Below are 19,887 nucleotides of genomic sequence, written 5' to 3'. Positions count from 1 at the left end.
TTTTTACATTTAGGGTTTTTTATCGTCGTGAAATATACATAACATGAAACTTACAATTTTAATCATTTAACCAATTAAGTGTACAATTATTGGGGTTGAGTATATTCACATGCTGTGCAACCATCACCACTGTCCATTTCCAGAACCTTTCATCACCCCAAACAGTTAGCCTGCACCCATCACAGGCTAACTCCCCATTTCCCCTCCCCCAACCCCTGGTAACCTCCCTTCTACTTTTCATCTCTGTGAATTTGCTTTTTGTCTCTATAAATTCTAGGTACTTCATATCAGTGAAACCACATATTATTTGTCCTCTGATGTCTGGCTTCTTTCACTTGGCATAATATCTCAAGGTTCATCCACGTTGCAGCCTGTATCAGAATTTCATTCCTTTTAATGACTCAATAATGTGCCATTGTATATAGAGAGCACATTTTACCTGTTCGTCTGTTGATGGACACCTGGGTTGTTTCCACTTCCTAGCTGAACAATGCTGCCGTGAACACGGGTGTACAAGCTTGAGTCCCTGCTTCCACTTCTGAGTGTATCAGATTCAGCTGAAGCCCCCTCCCCTTTCCCACCCTTATTCTCTCCTCTCCCTCTCTACCCAGAGGCAACTGCTTTCATGAGATAGTATATTTTACTACAACATATGGCAATACATCTTTAAATGCATATTATTTTGCAACTTGTTCTTTTCACTCTTATGTTTTCAAGAGTCATTCATGTGAATGCAGGTAGCTTCTGGTTTAACCGCCACATGGTCACTGCACGCATGTGCCACACTTGAATCATTCTCCCGCCGATGGCCATTTAGGTTCTCTTTGAATGTTCGGTATCCCCCGTCACCCTGCCCTTGTGCACATGTGCGAGTTTCTCTAGAGCAAATCATTAGAAATGGAATTTGGGGTCATAGCAATACGAGTTCCCGTTTTTCAGTATGTCAGATTACTCTCTAAAGTGGCTTTATTAGTGTGACATCCCTCCAGCAACATAGAAAATGTGTACTGTAAATCTTCCTGGTGTCACCTCAACAATATTGGCCAGTCTCGGGGTGGCTTTACTTTGCATTTCCTTGATTACCAGTGAGGTGTTTGGGAGTTTGCTTTTCAGGTTTCCTCTTCTGTGAAATGCCTGTTCATATCCTTTGCCCAACTTCCAGCTGGATGTGTGTTCTCAAGGCGAGCCCTGTTTTAGGCTGTATGTGTTGCAATGTCTTTCTACTCTACCACCTTGTCTTCACTCTTACGGTCTTTTCCTGTCATTGCTTTACATTTTTTGACATGGGCAGACTTTCTTAATGGTTTAAGCTTGTTTGTGTGTGTCAAAAAATGCTCTCCTGGCCCTGGCTGGATTTGCTCAGCGGTTAGAGCATCGGCCCTCAGCTCAAAGGATCGCGGGTTTGATTCCCAGCCAAGGGCAGGTATCTGGGTTGCAGGTTCAGCCCCTGGCTCCAGTCAGGGTCGTGCAGGAGTCAACCAATCCATGTGATCTCACATTGGTGTCTCTCTCTCCCTCCCTCCCTCCCATTCTATCTAAAAATGAAAAGTATTCTTGGGTGAGGATGAACAATAAAAAGCTGTTTTATTCCCATCTGAAGAATGTGGCTCTTAGGTGGATGGACTTGGACCACTTCAAATGCTTGGTGCTTCCACCCTGCCCAGCCCCTGCCTTTCCCAGACTGTCTTGCTGGGTTTAGCACCTTTTATTGACAAGCGAGAGCATCATCACATATACACGTATGCCTAAACACACGTTAACCTGCCAGTGGTACTGCACTGAGACTCTTCACTCAGCACGGCCCTGGATTCGTCCGCGGTGCGCAAGGCACGCACGCAGCCTAGCCGACACGTTTCCGCCGCGGCGCACCATTCCACTGGCCGCTTTGCACTCGATCCATTTCCCAGCATTGGCCGGTGAGTCGTTCCTTGGTTCTTGCCATCAGGATGTGCTGCTAGGAGCACCCTCGCCCACAATTCAGAATGGAACAGGTTTGGCCCCAAGACAGTGGTTGCATTCCCTTTAGTGGGAACAGCCTGGTACTGAGCAGGCCCTTCACATGTAGGGGTCCCAGGCCAAGGCATCTATGATCTTGCAGACCTCAAGTCAGTGCTTAGGGACTTGCAGCCTGTGCAATCTTAGGGTTGGCTACAGTTCTCGGGAGCATTGGAGTCTGGGGGGAAATTCCAAAGGCTGCAGCTTTCTCAGTAAGCAGAAAGTTACCCCCCCCCACACACACACACACACACACTTCCCTGCACCCAGAGCTCTCAGGGGCCCCGACAGCTGAGCTGGTCTGAAGGATGAGTGGGGGCTGGGACAGTCAGAGCCTGCACTCCTGGGACCAAGATGAAAGGCCAGCCAGGCCAGAGAACCTTGGACAAGCCCCTACTCAGCCTCGAGCCTCTCTCTGCCTGTCAATTATCACCGGTGAGAAGTCCTACTTGAACCTCAAGACTCAGTTCTTGCAGCCCGGACTTGAGCTCCCCTGACCTCACTGCCCACTGTCCCCAAGGCATCCACGCACTCACGCAGGCAGGGGTGTCTTGCCCAGTCCCTCCCCTCCCCTGCCAAGAAAGAAGTCACTCAAGTGGTCCGTGGCCAGTAAGAAAATTTGCCCCCTAAGAAAACTTGGAGGACCCTCTTCATCCCCAGGTGTGCCTGCTGTCTAGGGTACATGGTGAGGAGGGTCTCTGGCCTGTCCTCCCACCATGTGGCAATAGCAGGGAAGAAATCCTGAGAGGCGTCCTCTATTCCGGGCCCTATGGCCAAACATCCTTCAGCAGCCTCCCAGCCAGGCCCCACCCTGTGCAGTGACCTTGCTGGCCGGATCCAGAGGTCCTGACTGCAAGCAGCAGGGCCTGTGGCGAAATCCGGAGTGTCCAGCTCAGCCAGGCCCACAAATGGAGCAATGCCAGGACCGTGGAGCTGTGGCCCGAGGACAGGGCGACGGACGAGCTGGGGGCAGACAGTGTCACAGATCCAGAGGGGGAGCCCCCTCTCCTCCCAATTCACATGAGTTGGAGCCTGGTCCTGGGCACCGCCTGCTCAGCTGTTAGAGGGGCGCTGGCATGCCCACACCGAGGCAGCGTCCGGGCTTCGGGGGCAGGGACCTGCCCCAGATGCTGACACGAGACTGGCACCGGGACTCCTCGGCAAGAACGATACCCTACAGACTGGAGGTACTCAGGCCCTGAAATCAGCCCACTGCTGTCACAGTGACTTTATTGTGAAGCCGCGGGCACAGCCCGGACACAGAGCACGAAGGGGAAAGCACAGGCGCTGCAGGCAGCTCAGGGAGGCCACGGGCATCGTGGCCCAGTCCAGTCCCCCCGTCCCCCGCCGGTCCTTGAAGAGCTCCGCAGATGTAGCTCAGGAAGCGGTGGTCCTGCTCTGTCCCGGTGCCCCTCCAGCTTGGCCCCCAGACCAGTCACAGACATCTCAGCAGCCAGTGGAGAGCCCCACTGGGTCCAGAGCCAGCACCGGGACTGGCATCTCCTGCTGCAGGACCCTCTGGTGTCTGCCCACTGGCTTCTCATCCTGTCCACATGGCATGAGCACCAGGGTCTTGCCCTCTGCTGACCACCGCCCATGGTGCCACCCATGGGGGGGTCTGCCTCTCCTGCTGAAGGAACAGCACAGCAGGGATGGATGGTGGGGACTGTGGTGGCTGCAGGACCAGGGCTTGGTGACAAGGAGCAGAGGCTGCTGCTGAGTGCACAGCCCCAGGCAGGTGGGAAAGGCAGCCCAGCCACAGCACAGAGGGAGGGGACAGCACGGGACAGCAGCGCCCAGGCTCTGGGGCAGCCTAGGAGGGTAAGGAAGGCAAGGTGGGTGGGAATAGCCATAGGCCCTGAGCCAGAGGCACAGCTCGGCAAAGTGCCCTCAGATGGTGGTGACTTTAATGGCAGAGTAGCTTGAAGTTCACAGCCCTTTCGCCTGGGGCCAGCTCCCCTCCAGCAGACCAGGGCCAGCCCAGCAGGGAGATGTTAAAATACCAAACCCCGACAGGAAGCACACACGGGCACGCACACCACACCGACACACATACTCGGGGGACCAGCACGACACGCGAGACAAAGACCCTCCCTGCCTCTGGCCAGAGACCTTCATCCGAGTCCCTTCCCAAGGCCTGGTCCAGGCTGAGGTCCGGCGAGAGGCCGCTTCATATCCAGGCCTAGACCTTGTACAGCGTCTGCAGCAGACTGTGGCGCGCGAAGGAGCAGGACTCCAGGGCGCCATTGGGCCTGTGGGGACAGGAGGGTCACTGAGTGGGGCGGGCACCCTGGGGCCTGCAAGCTCAGGCTGCAGCAGAGTGGGAGCCTTTTTGTGACAGACTCCATCCACTTTTCTAACGTTCCAGTGACTTTCCAAGGAGACGCCTGTGCGGTGGGGGTGGCAGGGCACTTCCTTTCCCCTCTGCCCAGCCCCTCCCCCGCTGCCTCCCCCGCAGGCCCTGGGTTCACCAGAAGCGTGGCTGGTCGGCGCCCTTGGAGACAACCTTGCCCAGCCTCTTGGTTGGGCAAATGGAGAGACTGAGGCCTGAGGAAGGCCAGAGGTCAGCCGGGGCCATACAGGGCCGGAGTGAGGACACGAGACAAGCCTCTCCACCCCAACGGGGCCTAGAGGCTCCTCATTACTTGACTGTGCCCACTATGCCCCAGGACCCTCTAGGACAAAGCCAAGGTTTCCACGGCCTGTGGCTGTGCACGGCCAGCCTGACCAGGCCCCCTTGGCCTAGGCTGCTGTGGAAATGGACATGGAACTGCTCTCAGGGACGTCGCCGAGCCCAGGTCATGACCAGCAGTGTGATGTGGGTGAACCGAGTTTCCTCATCTGGGAAATGGGGGGCGCTATACATCCTCTGTCTCTCACAGGGGAGAAGGCCTCACAAGAGTGGTGGCCACACAGAAGTGAGATCCAAGCACAGATGCCAAGAACTCGGGAGGCCTAAGGACCTCTCACAGGCCCGAGTACCAGGCCAGGGAAGCCTCCGCAGACCAAGGGGCTGACGTGGACACTCACTTGGTCATGAAGGCCAGCAGCAGGGGAGCAAGGGCCTTGGGGAAGTAGTCCTGCTGCACCATGTGGTTCAGCGCCATCAGGGGGCCGTACAGGTTGGCGATGGCCTTAATCTTGTCTTCACTCTGCAAGGGGAACACACCAAGCAGAAGGTGAGCTTTGAGGTCCCCTGGGGGGCCCTAGGTCTTCACCACTCAGTGCCACGTGGCACGGGGCGGGTGAGCATGGCAGAATGGCCGCTGGCGCACTGCCCTCCCGGCCTCCCGGCCGCCTTCCTCCAGCGCACCTTGAGCAGACCCATGTGGATGAGGAGCCTCGTGAGGAAGGCGTTGGGGTTGAAGGAGGATGAGCTGAAGGCCTTCTTCATCAAGGCATCTGCAAGGCAGAAGCAGCATGGGGCAGCGGGCTCAGGGCAGCAAAGGGCTGGCCACAAGCAAAGGGCAAGCAGCAGCCCCCGCGCTGTGTCCTGCCTCCTGCCCTATTCAGGAGGCGAACACAGGAGGTGGGGTATGGACATAGGGACCAGGCTGAGGGGACAGTTAGCACCAGGGATGGGCTGGATCGGTTACTGGCTATGACACTTCCGTCCTTCCCTGTCCTGGCCTCTCAAGTACAATGGACTCGGACCCTGCACAGCCGGGGCAGAGACGGAGTGAAGCGGATCACCCCTAGGGGAGGGTTCGGCCATTTTGTGGAGGTTAGAGAGAATGAACTGGGAAGATGGAAAAGAGTGGCCAAAGGCCTGCAGCGACCCCTGTGGCCACTCGCGTCTATGCTAGGCTGCTCTGGGCAACGTTCAGGTCACCTGTCCTCACAAATGCCCACAGGACTGGGCTCTCAGGGAGTAGACCTGGAGAGCCCCCTGGCCCTCGTCTGCCTACCCTCCTGCCCACTGACCCTCGTGCCTCAATGCTGCCCACAGTGCGCCAGTACAGGAGGAAGCATCATGTGTTTCCAATTCCTACATGCTATGCCCCTCACCGGCAGGCCCTTCCTCTCCTCTGCCTAGCAGAACCTGGCCTACCCTGAGAGCTCAGACACGCGCTGACAAGGTGGAAGGTTGAGGGAGGTAACAGAGAACCAGGTGGGGAGAGGCGAAGTCATGACAGGGATTGGAGGAGGGGGACCACATGTGCAGAAGCTCAGAAGTGGAGACAAGGGCTCAGTTCTCATCACCCCCTAGGACCCTTCCCCACAAGGACCACCTCCACAAGGGCCTTGGGGCTGTGGCTAGCTGGTCTTCCTGTGGTGGATGCCACCCGGCCTGGGTTCCAACTGTACGGAGCTGTATGACTTTGGGAAAGGTTTCGGTTTCCCCGTTTACAAAAACAGAGGAGAGCACCCAGCAAGAACCCAACAGAGGAACAGGTGGGAGGGGCTGGAGAGCAGTTCAAACATTAGTGCTGCGGCAGAGGAATCCCGTAACTAGAAAGGTCAGGGAGCCCCGGAGCAGCGCGAGGCAGGAGCCATCCAAGCCCCACGCTACCTACTGCATCCTGGACTGCCGTCCTCACTGCGGCTTCATCCTTGAACACAGAGGACACCTTCAGGAAGGCGGAGACCACCTTCTCCGGGTCAGATGTGTCAGTCTAAGGACAAAGGAGACAATGGCTGGTCACCAGGGGCAGGGCCTTGACACACAGTGGAGGTGCCTGGGCTCTGCTCGTGGCTCCAAGAGGCCTGGCAAGACACGGGCCTCTGCTGGGCAGGACAGGTCCTGCCTCGCCCCACGTGGTGCCCTCAGAACCTGGCATGGACCTGGCCCACAAAGGGCCAACACATACAGAGTGAAGAAGCAATTGTTACCCCTGAGACTCAGCGATCCCCTTCTCATAACCTAACCCGAATAATCCAGAATGTAGACAACATTCCCACGCAATGAAGCTTACCTCAACTTTACCGATGACAAGAAAAGAGAAACAACGTACATTCCAGAAATAGGACTGACTGCCTAAGTGCTCCATCCACTCACCCGGACAGCTTTACTGCCACAGGAAGTGATGAACCGCAGTAAATGAAAGGTGGGCCACAAAACAGTTTATACTACATAATCTCATTTATCATGAAAAAAGAAAGCACAGCTAAAACAAGGAAATAGCCAAAATGCCAAGCCAGCCATGAGTGGGCCCATTTAATTTCTATGCATCACCTACCCTTTGAGCCTCAGGCTGTCTCATCTGTGCAATAAGAGTAACAGGGTCTCCATTTCCAGTTGCCAAAAGCGTTAAATCAAACCACACCCAAGTATGCAGAACAGTGTCCAACAGACAGGAGGTGCTTGATAATCACCTCAGAATGAATGAAGGAAGGAACGAATGACCAAACACCTAACCAACCGACAAGGGAAGCTGGAGCAAGAGCAGCCTCCCTGAAATACACGTGATGGCCACAGGAGTCCTGGGCAGCAGGTTATTCTAGAAGCATCTGGTCCTACAGAACACGCAGAGGGAAACCTAGGGGGCTGTGTGTATGTAAGAGAAAACGCTCCCTAATTAGTCATCTGGGGTGCGGCAGGCCTGCCCGTCCTGCGTCAGCACTGCCACTCATGTACGTCTACGTATAAAAGAAACACCTGCCCTGGCCAGCTTGGCTCAGTGGATAGAGTGTCGTCCACTGACCAATGAGTCGAGGGTTCAATTCCAGTCAAGGGCATGCACCTTGGTTGTGGTTGTCCCCAGCCCTGGTCAGGGTCGTGAGGGAGGCAACCGGTCGATGCGTCCCTCTCACGTAGATGTTTCTCTCTCCCTCCCTCCCAATCTGAAGAGAGATGGAAAAATATCTTTGGGTGAGGATTAAAAGAAAAGGAACCGCTGGCAGCCCCCCAGGCCCAGTGCACGCAGGCTTGCAGGTGGAAGCGCCCTTACCTGCTGGGCTATCAGCACAGAGCTCTTGGCCCCCAGGCGCAGCAGCTTCTCCGGAGAGGGGAAAGCCAGGAAGGTGGAGACGTCCGCGGGAGGCGGGGAGGACAGCACGGGAGCTGGTTCCTGGGGACGGTGGCACATGTAGCGCTGTAGGGGTCTGAACCCAGACACCTCACCAGCGGCTCAGAGTCTAGAATTCTTCCTGCCACTCACATGTGGTTCCCGAAAGGGTTCGGGAACTTCTGCAGTGGGGGCGAGCCACCTCCCTAGGACTCCAAAAGCCTGGCAAGACCAAGTGGGTCCTCACCAGGACATGGGATGCCCTAGAAGTGACTCAAGAGGCATGTGGGGACTAAAGTGACTGGAGTCTAGCCTAAACAAGCACAGCAGGGCCCAGAGAACTGAAAACAGAAACGCTGGGTTATTTGTTGAAATGCTTCCATAAAATTAGAAAATCCGTATTCAACATGAGCAGGAAGATCCTTGTCCAACCCTCAGTTCTCTAAAAGCTTTATTTGGGAACCTAGGAGGGAACAGGAACGAATGAATTAGGACACAGCAGCCTCCTGGCCAAGAGGGGCACCCAGTACCCAAGCTGGGTCAGGGTGTCCCAGCCAGTGTATGGGATGGGGCTGTCCCTATGGGTCATCAAGATAATCCACTAATAGGTGAGAAAAAATTTCTATTTATGTTTATCTTTTTACTCTGTTATTTTAGAAATATTTGCATATATCAAGTAGCAACATTACATATATCTATTTTTAAATTTGTTTTTTCTTTACTGATTTTAGAGAAGAGAAAGGGAGAGACAGAACATCGATTGGCCGCCTCCTGCATGGCCCCCATTGGGGATTGGGCTCACAACCTGGGCTTGTGCCCTGACCGGAAATAGAACCTCCTAGTGCATGGGTCGATACCCAACTACTGAGCCACACCAGCTGGGCCATATGTTATAATTTCTAAGTAAACATAATTATACTGAGTTCAATACAAATATAGCAAAGTGGTCTGCAGCCACTATGTTTAAGTGGATTCTCAGTTAGGGGACCCAGGCTCTGATCCTGGCAAACGACAAGAAACTCACCCCACTATTAGGGTCCAGAATCTTCCTTGATGGTGTGGATGACTCCTCTCCTTGCCCTCCCTGCTGTGGCTCCTCTTCCTCCTCTTCCTCCTCCTCCTCCTCCTCCTCTTCATCTTCCTCCTCTTCTTCTCCTTCCTCTTCCTCATCTTCCTCCTCATCCTCATCCTCACCCTCATCATCACTGTAGAAAGGAGTTGGCTAAAGCAGACCCTCTTTGCCCATGGTCCATTTTGGCTCTGAGGCCAGGCTCTGTGAACCCATAGACCCCAGCTGGGCAGCTGCTTCCAGGGTGGGGGCAAGTGAGTCACCAGGGAGCCCATCACTCATATCTCATCACCCAAGGAAGCCCATGCTGAGAGTCAGATCTTGTCCCTGTCATAAGAGCCCCCAGATCCACTGGGGGTACAAAGAAATGGAAGAGAACTATCTCTGGGGACCCAGAGTCTGACAGGAACACTGCCTAGGCTGAGATGCCCAGGTCTGTGCATCCACATTTTGCGGATCATAGGAAGCCACAGCTGGGGGGTGGGAGAGGTGGCGTTTCCCTGCCCTGAGGAGCCATTTCATTTCCTCTGGACCCTGAGCCTCCTGAGCCCATGTTCCAGTTCCCGGTTCCCAGCAGCACCACAGGCTTTAGCAGTGAGGGCACACAGCACAGGATCTGACCAGTGAATGAAACCAACTTGGAAATTAAAGGGGCAGAGGGAGATGGGTGCTAGCTATTGGAGCTCATGCCTCCAGTGGGCTCTGCCAGCCGAGGAAACCCACCCTCCTGCACCACCCTTTCCTTTCCAGAGTCAGTCTCTGAGAGCAGTTCTGAGCCCAGCCCCATTGCTACCCTGGCCTCACTGCTAGCTACGGCACTGCCTTATCCAGCAGCATCAGATCGGCCATCATCCCTTCTGAGCTCTCCCCAACTCACCCGCTCTAAAGGGGACCAACCATTCTCCCCAGCCCTTCTTTGTCTCTCTGAACATAGAATAATCTGATTATTCTTGACCCCTTGCCACGCTAGATGAGGTTCCACCAGTCAGCAACCTTCGCTGCCTTATTCTCACATCCCTAATGCCTAACACAGCACCTGGCACATAACGGGCTCAACCAACATTTTTAAATGAATAAAATGAATGAATCACTAACTGCCCAGAGTTCCCTACCTGAGGGACGCCAGCACCTTGGCCATGTTGAAGCTGTCCAACACCTCCTGGAGCTGCTCACAGCCTTCCTCTCCCAGGGTGTTGCCTGCTCGCAGGGGAGGAAATGGGGGTCAGGGTGGGCACCGGACCCACCAGTACACCTGTGCCGAGGCCACTGCCGCTACTTGCCATTGAGGTCCAGTTTCTCCAGCTGGGCCTTGTCTGCCACAGCCTCAGCCACGGCCAGAGCAGCATCTCTCTTGATTTCACAGAATGACAAATTCAGCTCCTACAAACAAGGGCGGGGGTAGTGGCAGGCAGAAACATGGGCCAGGGGACCAGGTCCCGCTCTGAAGCCTCCATTTCCCCAGGGGAGGGTAAGGTAGGCTCTGCCCTCCAGCTGGACAGACACCAACAATAAAAAGTAATTTACCCAGGGATATGCCAGGTACTCAGCACGTTTGCTTATACTCAACTACAATGACCCCCCACCCGCATAGTAAAGACGAAGAACCTGCAGCTCAGGGGTGAAGGGAGTGGCACAGCATGCGGGAGGGTGTGGAAGAACCCAGGCCCATGTGCCTCTGAAGTCCAGACCCTCTGCTAGCCTGCCTCCCCACCCCCACCAAATGTCAGGAAACCGTGACCCTGGAGGGCACCTTCAGCTTAGGCAGGCCCCCGCGGACGGCGTCTGCAATGGCAACCGCGCCCTTGGAGCGCACCAGGCAGTCCCCGAAGTTGATCACCTCCACCTGCCTCAAGGTCTTCAGGGTCTGCAAGGGGGAAGTGAGGGCCAGGGTGAGGGTGCCGGCCTCACCCCAGCTCCCGAGCCAACATCACACCCCATATCAATGCACCTCACCTTGGCCATGGCCACAGCACCCTTCTCAGTGAAGGTGTTGTCATTCAGGTTGATGACTCGCAGCAGGGGGTTGATGGCGAAAGCCTGGGCCAGGGCAGTGATGCCAGGGTGATTGATCCCATTCTGTGGCATGTGGACCTCCTCCAAAGTCCCGATGACCTGCGAGGGGCAGGAAGGAGAGGGTGGAGAGGTGGGCCAGAGTGCCAGCTGCCAGCCTATGCCAATGACATCCGGCAGGCAGACAATGGCCACACTACACAGACTGCGGTCAGCACAGCAGGGGCTTGTCTGTGAACATTCTGGGCAGATCAGATGTCAAAGCATGCTTTTGGACATGGCTGCATCGGAGCTTCTCTATAGAAGCTCATGAGAGACACCTACTTGGGATTAGGATTGCCACCAAACAGAGAAGACTAGGGATCAGAGAGGCTAAGTGACTTGCATAGGTCACAAAGCTCTAACACAAGTTTCTTAGTAAGGTGTCCTCCACACTCTGGACACTAGGCTCTAGCTCGGTAGTCAGCCATGGCCCTTCTCTGCATAACGCAGCTCCACTTGGCCTTTCTTTCTTGGGGCCCTCCTGTCCTACTTACATGACTGGCATCCAACCTGCCACATCCCTTTTGGGGATTAGGAGGGTCTTCCCTGATCTACCTGGACCTTTTGTTTTCCAACCTTTGATACTTCATTCTCCCTGCTTGGAACACTCTGTCTCCTTATTTGTTGGCATTTTCCTGGTAGGCTGACCACTGTGCGCATTCTACAGTTCTTATTTTGGATGCCCCCTCCCCCAGGAAGGCTTCCTGGGTTGTCTGTGCCCCCACCCCACCCCTCACACAGTCCAGTGCTCTTCCTCTGGGCCCCAGAGCCCTCAACCTTTCTCTATCGTGGTTCCGCCGTCCTGGAATATCAGTTACCTTCTTGTCTGCACCCCAGCAGCCCGAGCTCTCCAGGAGAGGCCCACATCCCAATCTCCACTGCTACCTGGGACCGAGGACAGGCCTGGCACGACTATGCCTAGGCACCTTTCGTCGTCCCCGGGTGCCCAGCACTGAATGGGAGGTTCACAAACACACACAGGCAGGCCACTGAGGCACGTGCCCAGCCAGGGCGTCCTAACATTTCCTGTGCTGTGGACACTAAGGCAGTCTGGTAAAGACCCTGGACTCCCTCAGAAGAATGTTTATAATTTTAAGCTAAATCATACGGGATAACGACGACAATCAATTTGATTTGAAGACAGTTATCAAAATATTTAGGAAAAAACCCATATGTGTGTTGTAGTAAATACATGTGCTGATGAAGGCACTGAATAACAAGACCTAGGGCCAAAAACCCACCTGTGGGCCTGCTACCATTGCTGTAACCCTAGTGAATAACAAAGACTTCTATTTGTAACAACTGTAATTTGACACAAAACCTCTGATTTCTATTGGTAACAAAGTCACAGATATTTCTAAAACCTACATTCACAGCTGAGGTAGTATCACATTTTAGCTCTGTTAGGGACGAAAATCATGTAAATTTGCCCCATCCATGTTCAAAGGCTCCCTGAATTATATCCAGACTAGTGGGATCCCATGTACCCTGGGTTAAGAACTCCATTCCAAGAGCACACTTAATGATCACCAAGCACACCCACAACGTACCGTTTCCAGCGCATTGAGGACAGTGGCTGAGGAAAGGGGCGCAGAGAAGGCGTCAACTTTAATCGCGATGTTTACGAGGATGGCAAAAAGGAGAAGAAGGAGCTCCTTGCGCAAGCCAGGGGTCCAGTAAACACAAGGCCCTCCCAGGACTAAGCGTGGTGGGCAGGACGGGCAGAAATCACTCACCCCAAAAGCTTCTGCCAAGGCAGTGGCTCCATCGTTCTCTAGACGGTTTCTGCCAGCCACAAAGACCTTCAGGGCCAGCGGCTTGCCTTCAGCACTGGATTTTCGATAACACTCAGTCAGAGCTGCCGCCAGGATCTGTGGGGGGAAAGGCAAGGGGCCCAGGCCTAGGCAGGAGGCCCTTCTCCCAGCAGGGCAGCCAAGCCGCTAAACTAGCTTCAATATCCCTTGCCACCCACCTGGTGGATACGTGGACAAAGAACTGCTCAAGACCTGGCTGAATAGCCCAGTTGGAACAATAAATAAATGTCTTTTTTTCCCTTTTCTTTCTAAAAATCAATTTTAAAAAATTTTAAAGAAAAAGAACTGCTCGAAAGCTCAACGGTCAGCCCTCATATGTGCCCAGCACCCTATAGTTTACAGAGAGCTTTTACATCTATTGCTTCATGTGCGGCTCCCATCACCTGGGGGTGTAGCCTCAGTTAGAGATGGGTAGCCAAGGCCCAGGGGAAGGGAGAGACCAACACTGAGTAGCCAACTTTAAGCCAGGTCTGGTGACAGGGTTTCAGTCGGCCCACTTTACTGTCACAGCCTTTTATCAGGTGGGGACCATCATGAGTCCCTTTCCAGCTGAAACAACTCAGGCTCGGGGAGGGACAGAAACTTTCCTATAGTTGCTAAGCAAGTGGCAGACTCTGGATAAAATCCAAATCTGCCAGTGTCTCTTCCATGCTCCCCAGTATCTAAGGGGAGCTGGCCAAGGAGACCATGGCCCCACTGCACCTGTCTGATACACACTGGTGTCCAGACCAGCCACACAAAGCAGAGTCTCAGCTGCTGGCAGTAAAAACCTAAACCCCTGTTTTCTGTCCTTGGGGTAATGCCTGGAGGTAGCGTCTAAGTCTCAGTTCCCTGGGCAGAGGTGAAGTGATGGGTGGAAAATGGAAGCGTTTTACAAGATGTCTCTGGCTCCCCAAACATCACACTCCTGGTGGGGCTGGATCTGTTTTCTGTGCTGATTCAAAACTATTTAGACTGTAACACACATGAACCTTATTGCCCAGTTAGGCTGGGGACAGGGCTGGCTGAGACTGGTACGGGAGCGTAGCCCTTGCTCTCCCTCCCATTGGGTAGGGGATGACAGGCACCTTCTGCAAGGAAGGCCACTCTAGCTCCTCTGCCTGGGGTACTGCAAGCATCACACAGGCTGTTCTTGCAGCTCTGACAGGGCCACGTGGATGCAGGTTCAAATCCCACATCAGTCCCACATTAGCTATATCATCCGGGAAATCTGACCCAAGATTTCTAAGCCCAAGTCTACTTATCGAAAAAAATGGGGACAGCATCACCCACCTGTCAGTGTGGGTGAGAGAATTAAGGTTATGCACATAACACACCTTCAAAGAGAAGATGTCCCAATCCCTGTCAATTCCCGTGTCCCAGCCCTTTTCTACTTTGGTCAGAACATGAGGGCAGGAGAGACAGTAATCAGACTGGCATTCCGTCTTTCTAGAATCTGAGCCTAAATGAGCCAGAAAAGAGCAAGAAGAGACTAAACAGCCTCCTCCCTCCGTAAAGATTCTGGGAAGAAAAGAGGTGTCTTTCTACACTGACCAGCCTGGCTGACTAGCAAACTGGGGGAGGCATCCTGGGCCATTCAACAACAAAGGTGAGTTGCACAGTCCCTTTCTGGGCTCCCTCCCCACATACACAGTCAGGCCTCACTGCCAGCTGTTCCAAGGGCACAGCAGGTCTAAGGACATCCAAAGCCCTGCGTTTTACAGCCAGCAGGTCAGAGCACATATGCAATATTGCCATTGTGTTGCCAAAGCAACACAAGAATCGAGATGGTTGCTTGGCAACCCCACCCTCATGAACTATTTCCTCTCCCTACTGGCCACAGGCTGCTGCCTTTGAGGTCTTTCTCCTTTGAAGAGAAAAACAACAGGCCAACCAGCCCATATGGTGGGTGGCCAGGGCACACAGTTCAGATAGAGACAAATGTAAGAGGAGACTGGGCAGGGAGGGAGAGTGAAGAACAGTGGGGACGTGAAGGAGGGGGCCTCTGCACCCACCTTGCCACCACCGATGCCCATGCCACAGTTGTTGAGCTTGAGTTCGTGCAGGGTGAAGCAGGCAGAACTCTTCAGCAGGGCCTCGAAGCCTCGCACACCATCGGGCCCAAACGCATTGTCACTCAGGTCCAACTCCACCAGCTGGGCCCCGGCTGTGATGAGTCCTTCCCCTAGAGAGATCTGTGCACAGAGGGGGCCCATGTCAGTGTCACAGAGCCACCTACCAGGCCTATGTGCTAGGGGGCACTCAGACCGGTGGGGAACTGGCAGAGACACCAACTACCAAATTAACTACGAAGGACTGGAAACCCTGCAGAGGGCTCCCAATTCTGCCAGGGAGTGGGGCTTGGTGTATGTGGCCTTGGGCCGGGAAGGCTACCTGTAGGAGGTAATATTTGAGCTCGGTCTGGATGAGAATCAGCCAATCAAATAGATTCCAGGCAGCAGTAAAAACATTAGCAGAGCCCTGGCTGGTTTGGCTCAATGGTTAGAGCATCGGCCTATGGTCCAGAGAGACCCAGGTTCAGTTCCCGCTAAGGGCACGTACCTCGGTTGCAGTTTGTCCCTGACCCTGGTTAGGTCAGGGCCATGCGGGAGGCAGCCATTCGATGTGTCCCTTTCACGTTGATGTTTCTCTCTCTCTCCTCTCAATTCCTCTCTCCCTCCCACTCTATCTGAACAAAAAAATGGAAAAATGTCCTCAGGTAAGGATAAAAGAAAAAAACATGAGCAGAGAGACATAAGCATAAAGCAGCAGCATGCATGTGCCTGGGGCAAGCAACTGGTAGCTTCCAGAAGAGGCTGAGGCTAGAAGGGAAGTGGGATTTTGCTAGAAAGGAAGTGAGGAGTCAGATCAGGCAAGAGCCTTGAATGCCAGGTCATGTACTGTGAACTTGAGCCTGAGAGCAATGGGCTTTGAGGTGGGCGAGGGATGTGGAAGAAACATCCCCAAACCTGAGGAGGGCAGACTGATGGGCAGGTGGAGGCTGGAGGCCAAGTGCATACCCAGGAGTGCAAGACAGCAATCTAGGGCCCAGTAGAGGATGCTGGCTGCCCAGTGTGGTGGGAAATGGAGGAGAGGAAACCGAGCTTCAGCCCAGAATCAGATGTGGAAAGAAGATGCTGAGCAATCCTGGGAACCTCCTAGACTGGTGCCCCAGGAGAAATGGGCAAGGAGAGGAGGCTCTAACAGACTGCAGGCAGAAATGGGGCTGGGCACAGACCAGGGAGGTGGGGAGTAGAGACAATGCCCAAGCTGGTCTCTGGCTGCCCCGCCCACAGGAGAAGACCCAACCCTGGGGATCTGGCCCCTGAAACAGCCAGAGCTGCTCAAACCTTCTGGGCCTGCTCCACCGTCCCTGCATTTCATGCCTTTCCCTGACTCCAGATTCTCTTATCTCCCTTTCTAAGACTCATCTTGTCACTGGTAACATGGAGATGAGAACACTTCCCTGGAAATTTGCTGGAACTCAGGTAAAACAATGTGCACAGAGGCCCACAGGTAGAGGCCAACAGGTAAGTTTTCTTCACCCTTTTTCTAATTTGAAATCCTTTTACTTACAATCACTCAAATGAATTCACTTAATCTGCATTCTCAATCCTAGCTTCACCTGGTTTACCCTTTGAGGCTGCTAACTAACTTAACTCTCCAAGGGCTCCTTCAATCCCCTACCCAGAAAGCTCTCCCTCCAGGGCCTCCCACTAGGGCACCTGTGACACCTGGATGACCCTTAGCTGCTTGTTGGACTAAGGTGCTTTACAAATGGGGTCGGTTTGGCTCAGCGGTTAGAGCGTCGGCCTGCGGTCCAGAGACCCGGGTTCGGTTCCCGCTAAGGGCATGTACCTCGGTTGCAGTTTGTCCCCGGCCCTGGTTGGTCGTACGGGTGGCAGCCACTCGATGTGTCCCTTTCACATCGATGTTTCTCTCTCTCTCTTCCTCTCTCTCCCTCCCACTCTGTCTGAACAAAAAAATGGAAAAATGTCCTCAGGTGAGGATTAAAAAAAAAAAAGTAGAAACAGGGCTGGTACATGGGCATCTCAGGAACCCCAGTGCTGGTGAGGTAAATGGAGGTCTGAGAAGGCAACAACATGACCAGGGAGAGGGGCTCAACAACGTGGATAAATCATGCCAATAATTGACATGACCTCACCTTGAGAACACCGTGTGCTAGGTCCTGTGCTGGGAGAAGACACCGGAAGGCTATTACCAGCCCTGCCTCATTCCCTTGAGTCCCAGGCAAGCCACACTCTGCTCTGCGATGCCCCTCCCATCCCCTCCACACACAAGCCAGCAACTTGACCCCAGCAAAGCTGAGCCTCAGGAATGGGGGCTTGGAAAACAGCAGAGGGAAGCCACCCACGACGAGAACCAAAGCAGAAAGAGTGGAGACAGGAAGGGCTGACTGAGGTCAGGAGGGAGCTGAAGCTCAGGGTGCAGGAGAGGGAAATGCCAGAATACGAGGGAATCACGCAGGGAGCGACTTCCACAGTGAGTGAAACCACACAGCTCCAGAACGAACCCCAGGAATCCCTGGTGCTGTTGTCCCTCCTGTTACTGGGCCTACGGTGGCACCTGTACTCCACCTGCCCATTAGGAACAGGGCAGATGCTGTGCTTGCCTAGCTTCCATCCCAGCACCTCAGTGACCCACAGGGCACATCTTAGTCTCCAGAAAGGAGGTGTTAGAAAAAGTCCTCGGAATGACAAGGGGTCCCTCTGCCCAGGGGGGAGGGAAGCAGCGGCCCCATTCACTTACCAGGGCTGGTGGGATCTCAGACCGCAGCCGCCCCGTGAACATGTCGCTCCAGTGGCATCGCTTGGAAAGGAGGAAGAAAAGTGTTAGCTGAGACTCGGAGGGGGCCTGTGTGCAGCACCTCACCTCGCCGACGTGGACTACTGAGCACACTACAAGTCTTCTTCATTTCGGTGTTGTCAGCGAAAAGCTGGACCAGCTCTGGCCAAAGCTGGTGGGACCTGGAGACCCACAAGAGCCATGGGGGCTCAGCAGAAATGTCAGGAAAACCTCGGATCTGTTCAACCCTCTGGTGTTCTGGGAGGGAAATCAGATGAGAAAGGAGATGCTCCAGGCCCCATGGCAAGGCAGTGGCAGGACCAGGACCAAGATGACCAAGGGCTCCTTTCTAATACCAGTTTCCCACACGGTGTGGGAGCAGCAACATGTGCCATGATTTTGGGTGGTGGAGGAATAGAAAAGTAAATCCAGCAGCAAGGATGTGACTCTTTTTACAAGTCTCTTTTCAACCGTCCTGACCATCTCCAGAAGACAACCTCACTTTGAGGCTGGCAGGTCTTGCCCACCCCCACTTCTCTGCCTGCCTTTCGAGCAAAGGGAGAGCAGACTCCGGCTCGGCCTTTGGATGGCCTAGTTGGTTGAAACTGTGTGCGTGAAGCCTCCAGAACAGGAATAACACTTCCTCGTTTATAGAATGGATCTGGTTTGCTTTGCAATTGCTGCAAAGTGAGCTGATTTTAAGGAAAGATTGGGTAAACGGTGCAGAAGTGGTGTCCACACACAGTACCGGGTTTTGTCATGCCGGCCAGCACAGTGTAGTGACTACGCAGGCACACGACCTTCCCCTCTGCTGTGTCCATCCAAAATATCAACCCTGGCAGTCCCAGCCTTTCCTGGGCAAAATCTGGTAGTGACAGGACATGGGGAAGCACCTATCCCCGAAAATCCAGCCCTAAAATGTACAAACTAAATCCAACCTTAAGTACTGGGGAAGCTGGTTTTTATACACGGTAAAGCAAGTCACTAACACAGCTACACAGGGCCTCAGGAGACACTCCGCACAGGTCTGCTCGGCAAGATACAGGTGCCCAGGACCAGACAGGCAGTCACAGCCGGTGCACCATGGCCCCTCAAACCTGACACCTCCCCTGAAGCTTCCCAAAGCCAGCTCTGATGGGATGAGGGTCAGCATGGGGCCCCAGGGCACAAGGCCTGGGTTCTGATTCTGACTTAGCTGACCTCAGGATCAGAACGCAGGCCAGACGATCCCCATATCTGACCTGTGGCATCCCATCTTTGAAAAAGGCTTCAGGCCCTAGCTGGTTTGGCTCAGCAGTTAGAGCGTCGGCCCGCGGACAGGAGAGTCCTGGGTTCGATTTCCGCTAAGGGCATGTACGATTGCATTTTGTCCCCAGCCTCAGCTGGGTTAGTGTGGGTGGCAGCCACTCGATGAATCTCTCTCATGTAGATGTTTCTCTCTCTTCCCCCCTCTCTCCCTCCCGATCTATCTGAAGATAAATGCAAAAATGTCCTCTGGTGAGGATAATAAAAAAGAAAAAGGCTTCAGGCCTCACAATCTCCGAGTGGGCAGCAGAGCAGTTAGGAGGTTGGGCTAATATCTGGGCTCCAATTCTGGCCCACTCCTGAGGTGTGTAACTGTGGGCCACACTTTTCTCATCTTTCAAGACCAACTGTGCACGTGTCACAACAGGGGAGACAATATCTCCCATCCATGTGTGCCCAGAGCACAGTGGACATCAGGGCAGCTCCCACCTGTCCCTGCCCAACCTTGGGCTCCTTCATGCACAGAGCAGGCCTGAGATGCTGGGGTAGGGTGACCCAAGGAACTGGGTCTGCACAGGGGACAAGATGACATAGCACTCCACCTGGCCAAGCTTTCTCACAATGTAAGCCTGCACCTGGCCATTACAGCAACTTCTCAAGGAGGAAAAACTTCATGAAGGAGCTCTCAGCTGGGTTTCATGCAAGGCCATGTAATCCGCTCCTGCAGCCTCCAGGCCCAGGCCACATCTGCTGCATTCCTGTCCTGCACAGGTCACAGTCACCGGAAAGGGCTACACTCTTGTAGGAAAACACCCCAGCTTCTGCTCAAGAAAAGACCTCCTAGGCAGGAGAGTAGACAACCACTGCCGGGCTGCTAACCTGACTGTGATCGTCCTGAGGAAACAAGCCTCAAGGGTCACTTCCTAAGTCGCCCCCAGGCCTCCCTGGGCAAATCCACTCCGTTTTCCCTCGTGGCCCC

At 54.1% G+C, this 19,887-nt stretch overlaps 1 protein-coding gene across 5 annotated transcripts in view; it reads right to left on the bottom strand.

Moving 5' to 3' along the window:
* Nucleotides 1-3,215: 3,215 nt before the first annotated feature.
* Nucleotides 3,216-19,887, bottom strand: part of RANGAP1 (Ran GTPase activating protein 1) — a 28,718-nt gene continuing 12,046 nt past the window's right edge. For 3 of the 5 annotated variants that reach the window (XM_036251419.1, XM_036251420.1, XM_036251421.1), the window contains exons 4-16: nt 17,628-17,687; nt 14,873-15,052; nt 12,801-12,935; nt 10,966-11,124; nt 10,763-10,876; nt 10,293-10,392; nt 10,125-10,209; nt 8,968-9,148; nt 7,887-8,006; nt 6,509-6,611; nt 5,309-5,397; nt 5,026-5,147; nt 3,216-4,247 (exon numbers count right to left, since the gene is read on the bottom strand). In XM_036251419.1, the coding sequence (XP_036107312.1) occupies nt 4,178-4,247; nt 5,026-5,147; nt 5,309-5,397; nt 6,509-6,611; nt 7,887-8,006; nt 8,968-9,148; nt 10,125-10,209; nt 10,293-10,392; nt 10,763-10,876; nt 10,966-11,124; nt 12,801-12,935; nt 14,873-15,052; nt 17,628-17,687 (1,518 nt within the window). In that variant the 3' untranslated portion in view covers nt 3,216-4,177. Of the gene's footprint in view, nt 4,248-5,025; nt 5,148-5,308; nt 5,398-6,508; nt 6,612-7,886; nt 8,007-8,967; nt 9,149-10,124; nt 10,210-10,292; nt 10,393-10,762; nt 10,877-10,965; nt 11,125-12,800; nt 12,936-14,872; nt 15,053-17,627; nt 17,688-19,887 lie in introns of those variants that run through there. The other 2 variants (XM_036251422.1, XR_004958301.1) reach the window with 2 other exon arrangements.

Source organism: Molossus molossus, unplaced genomic scaffold, assembly GCF_014108415.1.
Source record: "Molossus molossus isolate mMolMol1 unplaced genomic scaffold, mMolMol1.p scaffold_m16_p_10, whole genome shotgun sequence".
Classification (NCBI taxonomy): Eukaryota; Metazoa; Chordata; class Mammalia; order Chiroptera; family Molossidae; genus Molossus; species Molossus molossus.
The sequence above is the reverse complement of the archived record's forward strand: the minus strand, read 5'-3'. Positions and strand labels throughout refer to the sequence as shown.